The sequence below is a fragment of the Pimephales promelas genome, chromosome 23, assembly GCF_988280905.1.
Source record: "Pimephales promelas chromosome 23, fPimPro1.hap1.1, whole genome shotgun sequence".
NCBI classification, from domain to species: Eukaryota; Metazoa; Chordata; class Actinopteri; order Cypriniformes; family Leuciscidae; genus Pimephales; species Pimephales promelas.
In genome coordinates, this window is record NC_142791.1 from 22,963,920 (window position 1) to 22,974,071 (window position 10,152).

The window sequence follows — 10,152 nt, forward strand, 5'->3', positions numbered from 1 at the left end:
TTGCAACAAGTTAAAAAGGTGGAAAAGAATGGGAAACCTATTCGGTTTCAGAAAAATTGAGCTGGATTGCCTGGAATCAGTTTAAAATTGGATCAACAATGTAAAGACAGGATTGCAAAATAAATGAAGAGTTCAGATGCAAAAGCCAAAGTGTCATTTGAAATTTTCTTCTAAAATGATCATTTTTATCAAGCTTGTATATTTAAGTTCAGTAAGTTCACTTAAATGGCAATGAAGATTACTTATTAATTGTCATTTAAGTGAAATTACTGAACTTAAATATACAAGCGTGATAAAAGTGGTCATTTTAGAAGAAAATTTCAAATGGCATTTAGAGGCTTTTGCATCTGAACTCTTCAAATATGCTATCATAGGATAATATGATTATCAATGTGATTGTGCCCTTTAGTCAAAAAGACAAGCGAAAAATAATGTTTTTACTGTGTATTTACAATAAATAGTACTTTGGAATGTTATCAAATGCAAAATGAACAACTACAATACAAACTATTAATATTAAAGACACATCTGCAATGATAAAATACAAAGTATCCCTATAGAAATCAAACCAACACATTCAAGACCTGAAATGTTGTTCGTCCATCATGGCCAGTTCAGTTCAAGCTTCTGTCCAAAATTTTAGCACCAATCGGACCTACCGTTCCATACATTTGAAAAGTGGTATACTGTTCATAAGATCAAGTTTGTCTGATGGATTGGATCTTTGCAGAACACGTGCAGGCAAATCTTCAGCGATCGGTTTCCTTGAGTCCCGCTCCTCACGAGTCTCCGGTCATGATGGAGATGAACTCCTCTTGATTAACTGAAAGACAGTACAAGAACAAATGTGATCACTTAAATTCACTTTGCTTTTAACCTACTTATTCACAGCACAGAGAATTAATATTTTGCTGATTAAATTACATATCATAACTCTTCACAACGCCAAAGGACACACAAACAGCTTTCAACTCAGCCTCCATTTCCACTGTTCCCATTTTTGTTGGCTGCAACACATTCATTTGCTGGGTCTTAATTGAGAAAAGCACTTTGGGCCAACAGGGAAAAGCACAGTAATTACTTCCATTCATCAGAGGCAATAAAAATAGCACTTTTTCCTTCTCCCTAGATAAAAAAATCCAGCAACTTACTCTCTCCGTCCCCATCGGTGTCAAATTCATCAATCATGGCTCGCAGATCTTCGTCACTCATGTCTTCGCCCAGTTCACGAGCGACTCGCCGTAGGTTTCTCAGGCTTATCTTTCCAGTTTCATCATCATCGAACAGTTTAAACGCCTTCATTATTTCTTCTTTTGGGTCTCGCTCCAATATCATGTCCGTCACTTAAAGAAAATGACATTACTTTGAAGTATAAATTGCTAGTGAAGCATTCACACAAAGCAAGTAGATTTACATAAATGTTACATTTATCTGCTCCAGATTTCAGCAGCATTATTCCTGCAAAGCATTTTGCAGTCTAGGCCTATTGAACTTACCCACTTCTTTGAAATCTTCGAAAGTTATTTTCCCAGTTCCTTCTCTGTCATAGTCTTTTAAGATCTTTAACACATCTACTTTCTTCACCTCAAAACCCAGAGCTCTCATCGCTACCTGGAACACAAATTTTAAATATCAGCAATTTTTGAGCTACTGGTGTTGATGTTTAAAGGTACACTATGTAACTTTTTGTTCAAAATCAACATGAGTCAATACAACATCAATCCTTCTTCCAAAACGTGTTTTTGTCTTACCCTGATTCACATTGATAAGGCCGTTGGAAGCGTTTCTATTTTAGATTGAGCAGGATGTTTTTCCGCATGAAATTGTGTGCGTCCTTACGTCACTCGTCCGTGTGTATCTCGAAATATCCGACACATGTATGGTGTGGGAGAGCCATAAGTTAGTTGTCACATTGAGGGAGAAAGTTTGACATGGAGCAACTAAATCTCACCATTTTTTTTTTTTTTAAATACCGAACAGACGAGAGTCTGCTGGAAAAAACAGAGTGCGACAGAGCTCGTAATAAAACAAGAATCAACATTGGCTTGGCTTTTCAGAGATAGTGAGAACTGAGGGATTTGTAATGTTGTAAAAGCGACGTGGAGATTGCGTTTGTATTACTCAACAGGCAAGTAAGGGACTTTATTGAACAGATATATCACCATATGTATGTATTGTGAAGGGTCATTTCATTATGGCTTGAGACCCTTTCAACACTAAACAGGTAAAGCCTAGTAGTTAATGTTTTATGAGCAGTATGATAACCATATTCGTCCGCACCGTCAGAGCCAAAGCACAACCAAAACAATGTAAAATACAATGCGCAATACATGCAGTTTTGTTTTTTAACCACTGGAGGGGAAAAAAGTATGGTACGAACGTTTGATTGACGCACTTTCTGTCCAATGATTCTAGGTGGTCATGGAAATGATTGGCTGGAGTTTTTCGAGTCCTGCCCGTTCCACAGATGATTAAATTGCTTAATTTTCATTTAACTCAGTGGCTGTAAGTGGGTTAAGAGTAGGATTTCAAGTGATTTTGAAAAAAAAATTGTCAAAAAAGAAAATCAAATTCCCCACCTGTACGTGTTTGCTGACCAAAAATAATATAAGACCTTGCAGTTTACCAAAATACCAGGGCCACTACAAACCAGTGCTATGTGCGCAAATTAATATTAATGTTTTAGTGAAATTGTTATTCAAAATGTATCATCCTCTTTAATTGGTCTTATGTTTATATATAAATAATTGTAAAATTGCTATAAAAAAGTGGGATCTAGTAATGGATCTGAAACTTTGTTTTCATACAAAAAAGTAAGAATTTACATGTGCGAGTTAATCAAAATATTGATAAGAATTAACATATTTGTTACTCACAAAACATTATTTTAATAGATTTTTTTTATTATATGTAAATTGTGTTGTATTACTGTTGACTGTTAAAAAAAGAACACTTCCATTTGTCAAGGGTGATCAGTTAAGACTAGTTAGTATTTCTCAACATGAAGATTTTAAATAGATGACAATTCCGAATATAATGCATATCCGAGATCTTTACCTTTAACTCATGATAATCTATTTCTTTATCCTTGTCTGTGTCAAAGAGCTCGAACGCCTCCTTGATCTCATCCTTCTGCTCCTCTGTAAGTTCTCTCCTTTTCTTCTTTTTGCTCTTATCAGCAGTTAGTTCAGTCCTAAAAGCACAAGTATGGAAAACAATTCATTCTGATCTTCCATTATTTTAGATACCATTCAATCAAATACAGCCTTAACTCACTAGACAGTATTTTGAGATATCATTGATTGAACATACGTTATGATAATGTCCAGAACAGGATTTGATTGTCTGTATGAATATGTGATTCATATTGCAATAAAATGAAGGATATGTGTGATGTTGCTTTTGTTTAATACGTATAACCATTTTATTATTATTATTATTATTATTATTATTATGAATCACCATTATTACTATAAAACAATGTGTCAGCGATTCGCATGCTCCGGCTAGCAATCCTCAACACACTAGAAGCTGGTCTCTAAACCAACAGCTAGTGACTAAACAACTCATAATTACCTCAGAGACAGACTCATTTTTGCAGTTTAGCAATAAATTCGCTGATATTGAAACACAAATCCGTCCAACAAGATTATTGTTCGGCTTCAACGATCCTGCTAATCCCGAACACAGACGCCAAGCACAGCGCGTTGCTAGTTGATTTACAAGGAAACGTTTCCGATTGGCTGCTGCTGTCTGAGCGTCAGGATGACGATACTTGTGATTGGTTGTTTCTGAAACGATTTGCGTTTGAGCCTGTTTGATTGGCGGACTGGGACTGGTATGGGCGGTCTTAATGATGGCGGTCCTGACGGCGGCGCGTTCATGAAAAATGTGTGGTAAGTTAAGTAATATTGGACACATTTTGATTATTAGATTGTGTTTAACGAATCTATACTAATTAACGTGTATTCATATATCTGACATGATGTAATATAATACAAGTTAATTGTAATAGGTTAGATACAGAACTGTACTGTTGTTGCCAAACCCATTTGTTATAATATAAGCAATACTGATTAAAATTAAGTAACGTGGTTCATAAACTAGTATATTTAATGAAATATTATATATAATTGTTGCTGTTAATATTATTATTGTATTTTTATGAAAATAATTAATGTATAAATGTCAATAAATATGAATTGTTGAAATATTTAAAAGGATAGTTCACCCAAAAATTCTGTCATAGTTTACTCATCCTCAAATTGTTCCAAAGTACAGTATGAATTTCTTTCTTTTGATAAACAGAAACGAAAATATTTTGAAGAATGTGGTTAACCAAACAGTTAATTCATAGTATGGAGGGGAAGAACGAAAGCAGAAGAACGAAATTTATACAGGTTTGGAAGAACTTGAAGGTGAGTAAATCTTTTTGGGTGACTTAATCCGATACTAAAATTCTGGTGACGTATAAGAGTGCCTTTTGTTTCATTTTTTTTCTGTTTCTGTTCATAAACATTATTATTATTGATAACATTTAACAACAATTTGTTTAACATTAAAATAAGTTTTTATTCCTCAATTTAGTAATTGCAGTCGACCACCAATAGAGGACGCCCTACACCATGACAACACTGACATGTATCATTTCTAAATTCAGCTAAAGTGCAACAGGAAATACAAGAAACTCTTTTAAGACTCTGCAAAAAAAAAATGTTTTTGGTAGTTAATTTAATATCATAGAATAATAATATTCTCTTGTTGTAAAATCAAGATCGGTCGCAATATCTTTACAGCACGTTCAGGGAAGTTAAAAGGGTGGCTCCAAAACCACTTCCTCTGATGAGCACAAAATGTTCCTCTGGTCTCATGAGGCTGTTGTGGTTCCAAACTTGAAAGGTCTTAAGGTCACGAAAGCACACCCTAGGCTCAGTCCTGGAGAAAAGTAAACCGATAAATCCTGTGTGGTGCATCTGGTGTGCTGATCAATGTTAAAAAAATAAGGGTAAAGTAGTGTAAACTTGCATAATGACTACATACTTTTTTCTTTTTTTTTTCTTTTTCAGGAAAAACAAATGCACCAATTTAGCCAGGTTTACTTGTATTAGTGCCTGTGCAAAAAAATAAAAAAATAAATACCTAGCACAACATTTTATCATTAAAGTCCCCATTAAATCAAAACTGAATTATTTTTTTGGCTTTTAGTGTGAATATGTTAACATTACTGTTAAATTTGCTGTAATCTGTAAGCTAGTGTACTCTAAATCAATGACTTAATTCAGATTAATGCCTTGTTCACACTACATGATTTTAAAACGTTGGGCTGAACTTGACTTGCATGACTTGCTCTCAGTGAAATCAGGAGTGTTCAAGTTGTTGAGCTGTTCGCACCACACAACACAATGTGATTGATCCACAACATGAGGTAACGCACTACACGAGCTGGCAACAACTCTGTCACCCAACGATTCTATCTTGTAGACCACGTTTTGTCACGATAAATCACGCGATAAGACGAACCGGAAATGACGCAAAACAGCGAAGTGAAGAAGAGAAGAACACAACAAATATGGACGTCAGACTAGTGCTTCAAAATGTTTGTGCGATGATTTGCTCTGAGAAAAAAAATGCAAAAAAAGAAGAAATAAGATTTACTCGGTGACCTCAACCCATGCCATGCTCTGATTGGCTGGAGCTCATGACATCACTGAGGCTGAGTCGCGCGACAGCTCTGGATATCTAGCATGCTAGATATTTTTCTGGGCTCGGCGACACGTCTGCTAGCGCCTTTGATGCGTTGTTGGCTCTTTCATACTAACAGATTGACTAGCGTTCATCGTCTGCTAATCCCCCGCGATTTGCACGCGATAACACCCTGACTTGTCGGCGAGCTCAACGATTTGCAAATCGGGCTTAAAATCCTGCAGTGTGAACTTGGCTTAAGAAGATTTTTGCATTCAAAACTTTCAGATTCTCACTTCAGCCAATATGAAGCAAAATTATTATAATGACATCACTCTGCACTTCAGCTTCTCGTCAGATTTTCTGTCCAATCAAATGCTCTCTAGAATCTAAAGTGTCCCGCCCCCTGCACTATAAATAGATGTTGAAGCTGCTGCTAAAAGTGGTCACTTGTTCACACAACTACTATTTGCTACATGGTAAATGGCATATAGTGCATTAAATAGGGGATAGGGAACGATCCAGACAGTCTAAATAGGTGAATGAAGTCTAGTTTCACATCAGTGTCACGTGAACCACAAAAAATGCATTGGGCGCATTTTAATTCTACACAGAATGCTATATTTTAAAGCGATATGGAGGAGATTAGGAGAAACGGTTTTACAGATTAGATTTTTTTACAGATTTTATGAAACGGTTTTATAGATCAGAAAGAAACTGCGGCTCTACCGAGCTCAACGCGAGCTGTGACATAAACTAACCGCTATTGGTTATTTTAAAAAAAGGGGAGGAGCTGATCGATATGCCCTGCCCTGTCTTCCTGTTTCAGTATAAATCACGACAACGCATTGAATAACGCTGCGCGTTTCAAGGCACTTCAGTGGGCCTTTAACATGGAATGGCTGTGCTGTCTGCATGTTTTCATGTTTTGACTGAACTTGATTTACAGCACTGAGAACCAGAAAAGTCTGTTACCGTGACAACAAAGATTATCTCTTGGCAAATGCTGCCATTTGATAGGTGTCACATTACTCATATGAGGTGTGTGCTGTTGCTGGCCATTCTGCTTTTGTACAATTTCCATATAAGCTGATCTCTGAATGCACACCAATACAAGAAACATGCTTACATAAAGTCTGTGATAATAGTACAGATCACTGGCTATGAGTTTTGAAGAACAGAGCTTGTGGATCTCATGAAGCAAGTCTGTGCCTATTGGACGGAGCTGGTCACGTGACTGTCCATTCATTTCATTAGCCTACTTGTGACAGGGCGCAGTGTCTTATTGGACCCTCAAATGTCTGGACCATCTGAACTTGTTTTTGTTTTGTTTGCTTGGCTGTTGTGATGTAGTGTATTAAATAAAATAACTAGATAATCATTTTCAAATATCTTCTGAATATAAATTAATTTAACACACAATTACCTATCATTTTAAGCTCACTGTTATGGTTTACTCAGCTTAACCCTGTTTTATAGTGTGATGTTGTTTGTCATCTGTGGGGGAGGTTTGAGTAGCTATGACTGGCTCATGTTGAACAAAAGCAGATGAGGAACTACTGTGATGCTGTTGAGGCTGGAGAGATCTAGTTCAGACCGGTAGCTGGGTGCTGCTGGCTTACACACTGAAGGCTGCTTCTTCTTTTTTTTTTCTTTCTTTTTTTTATTGTCGTCTGTGTGATTAATTTAGGGAAGACAAGACAGTCTTCAGAGGTTTCACATTTACTATTGTAAGAGGTAATTATAGTACTGAGATGGAGGAAGTCAAAAACTCTGACTGCTTTTTAAAGATTATAAAAGTGTGTATATACAGATTAAAGATGTTTGTTATTGGATTCAAAGAGAATAAAATAATGATTATATTAATATAAAAATAGAATCATTCGGAAGAAGCTTTTAACCAAAGGTATCATATACAATATGAATATTTATAGTTATCATAGATAGATAGACAGACACACACACACACACACACACACAATAGTTCTTATATTAAACTATTTATAGTTATATTTACATTAAAATGTAATAATTTGGAAGATGCTTTAAACCAAAGATACTTTGTCATATATATGTATATAGCTCATAATTGAGTTTACTTTTATGATAAATCCACTGTAAATTATAGGTCATGCTTGTTTTTTAATTCCAACATGTATGATATTGTTATAATATGTAATTTATAGGTGTGTCAAGCACTTAAGTTGAACATCATTTTCCCTCCAGACAATGTTTTGTTCATTTTTGCATTTGTTATATTGACTGTTATAAGTGATAAAGAGATGCAGATGTCATGAACATTGTGAAAAAGATCTCATCAATTACTAGCATCATTAGAATAATTGAATTGTGGGAAAACAATGAGTTACAGTAAGTACAGTACATCTTATTGTCCTTACCACTCCCTGAGCTCCTCCCCATATTCCAGTCCCTTTAGCTTAGTGGTGGCGTGATGTTCTAGACATGCCCCCTCATTGTTTCTGCATTCTCATTGGACGACGTAAACAATTTGTGATGCAGCAGGTGATGGTGCGTCACTATTACCTGCCTCACCATGAGGTAATTGCTGTCTCATAGCCAAGTTAAAACCCTCACAAAACATTTTTAATATGTGAGGTCGCATAAAAGCCCTTCAGTAGCCATATTTATCTAGACATCAGATGGACGCGTGACTCTGCAGGGCTGTTGCAGTGATAATCATGTGGAGATGTTATTTCTTGTGGCAGAAGGTTAAAGACCACATGCGCTCATGTGGCTTCTCGCTTGCTTTCTCTCGCTGAGAAAGAAGGAAAGGCAGATGTTGTGTATACACAATTCCAAATCATGCCACCACAGGAGATCCTGGGATCCAGCCAATCTCTTCCAAAGCCAAGAAAAGCAGACCAGTTATTCTGGGGCCGGCTGACCTATCGTCTGTCTGCGATGATATGATGCATGATGTAAAGTTAAAACTGCATTCAGGTCCACAGAGAGTAAGGAGATTAGGTCGATTCTAAGGGCCCTGGTCAGAGAAGGAGAAATTGGGTGAAAAATTCAGCGCTGTGAATTTAAAATGAGTGTGACGACGTTATTGAGAAGAGAGATCAGTCGTTAAAAAAAAGGTTGAGCAAAGTAATTCAAATGAAAAGTATATCCTTTTTAAAAAGTAATAAAGTAATAATTTATGAAGTTACTTTGGTCGTTACATCAAAGTGTAATCTCATTACGTAATGCACATACTTGTTACGGCTAAAAAGTATTCTGGTTACATAACACACATTACTTGTTATGTGTTACTCGTTACATACAGAAATTAATCAGATTACGTAATACACATTTGTAATGTGTTACTTGTTACATCAAAAAAGTAATCTGATTACACAGTGCACATAACTTGTAATGCGTTACTTCAAAAAAGTAATCAGATTTTGTAATCCACGTAATTACTTGTAATGTTCCAGGATTCAAATCCAGGCTAAATATGCAGTTTTAAAGGGGTCATGAACTGGCTTTTTAACTTTTATTATATTGTTGTCAACTTATGACGTTTAGTTGGTTTTTGCATTCAAAAACATAAAAATGAATAAGTAATTGCTATTTTGTACCCTAGTTTTGAGCCTAGCTGAAAAACGCTAGGTTTTTATAAGCGTGGGACTGAAGACTTGGAAATAAACGCCCACTGCTGTGAGTGGATAACAGTTTTGCATATTATAATGAGTTTCAACTCACCCGTCGATGCACAATTGTTTTGAAAACGTCCAATGTTGTAAAATGGCAACTGGAATGATTCGCTCATACATGTTCGACCCAGAGTCCGTGTGTTGCACAATTCCTGTCAGATCCAATATAGACGGCACAGCACCGTTCTTTACTCTTAATCGGTCTGCAAATTCAGTCTTGTTTACAAAACAATCCTCAGTGAAATGAAGCGAACAGACGGACGATGTTTTACCTCATCAGCTGGAACGTCATTAAAAATAAAGTTTATCCATGCAGTCCTATTGGAATCCAGATAATCTTCTTCCACCACAACCAGGCACTGCACAATATTTTGTATTGCTCGGTAGCTCAATCCGGTTTGTCATCATGAGGTAGGCATCTATGTTAATTAGCTATGCGTGTAATGCGCGAATCGGTGGGCGGGGCTAAACCGGCCATGTTGGCGTTGATCTTCTTCTGCGGGGGTGGTGTTTTATCCTCTTTGACGTCATAGTTCCCCACTTTGAAAAACGAGTCGTTTGCTGAGCCTGGTGTCAATAAAAGCTTTTATTGGACTAACGAAGACGTTTTCAGTTCTGAAACTTACAGGATATTCTTATTATATGATGACCTCTTAGATGTCAAAAGCTCAAGGATAATTTGATTTCTCAGTTTATCACCCCTTTAATAAACCGAGAGTTGCAGAAAAGCTGGACATTTTGCAACATCTTTTCTTTTGTGTTCCGCAGGAAGATGATGAGGTGAAGGATGACTTTAAACTTTGATTCTGTT

At 36.3% G+C, this 10,152-nt stretch overlaps 1 protein-coding gene across 1 annotated transcript; it reads right to left on the reverse strand.

The window, feature by feature from the left end:
* Positions 1–416: 416 nt before the first annotated feature.
* cetn3 (centrin 3) lies at positions 417–3,730 on the reverse strand. Its single transcript, XM_039678067.2, has 5 exons — positions 3,577–3,730; positions 3,058–3,193; positions 1,497–1,611; positions 1,152–1,343; positions 417–823 (listed from the first exon to the last, which is right to left on the reverse strand). Exons 1-5 carry the CDS (start codon positions 3,591–3,593, stop codon positions 780–782), a joined length of 504 nt encoding a protein of 167 aa, XP_039534001.1. The 5' UTR covers positions 3,594–3,730; the 3' UTR covers positions 417–779.
* Positions 3,731–10,152: the final 6,422 nt, after the last annotated feature.

What these genes read in the sequence shown, in the direction of transcription:
- cetn3 (XM_039678067.2), bottom strand. An exon ending in TAGATTATCATGAGTTAAAG is followed by an intron (nt 1,612 to 3,057) that starts GTAAAGATCTCG and finishes TTTGTGTTCCAG; the next exon opens with GTAGCGATGAGAGCTCTGGG. An exon ending in CACCGATGGGGACGGAGAGA is followed by an intron (nt 824 to 1,151) that starts GTAAGTTGCTGG and finishes ACTGTCTTTCAG; the next exon opens with TTAATCAAGAGGAGTTCATC.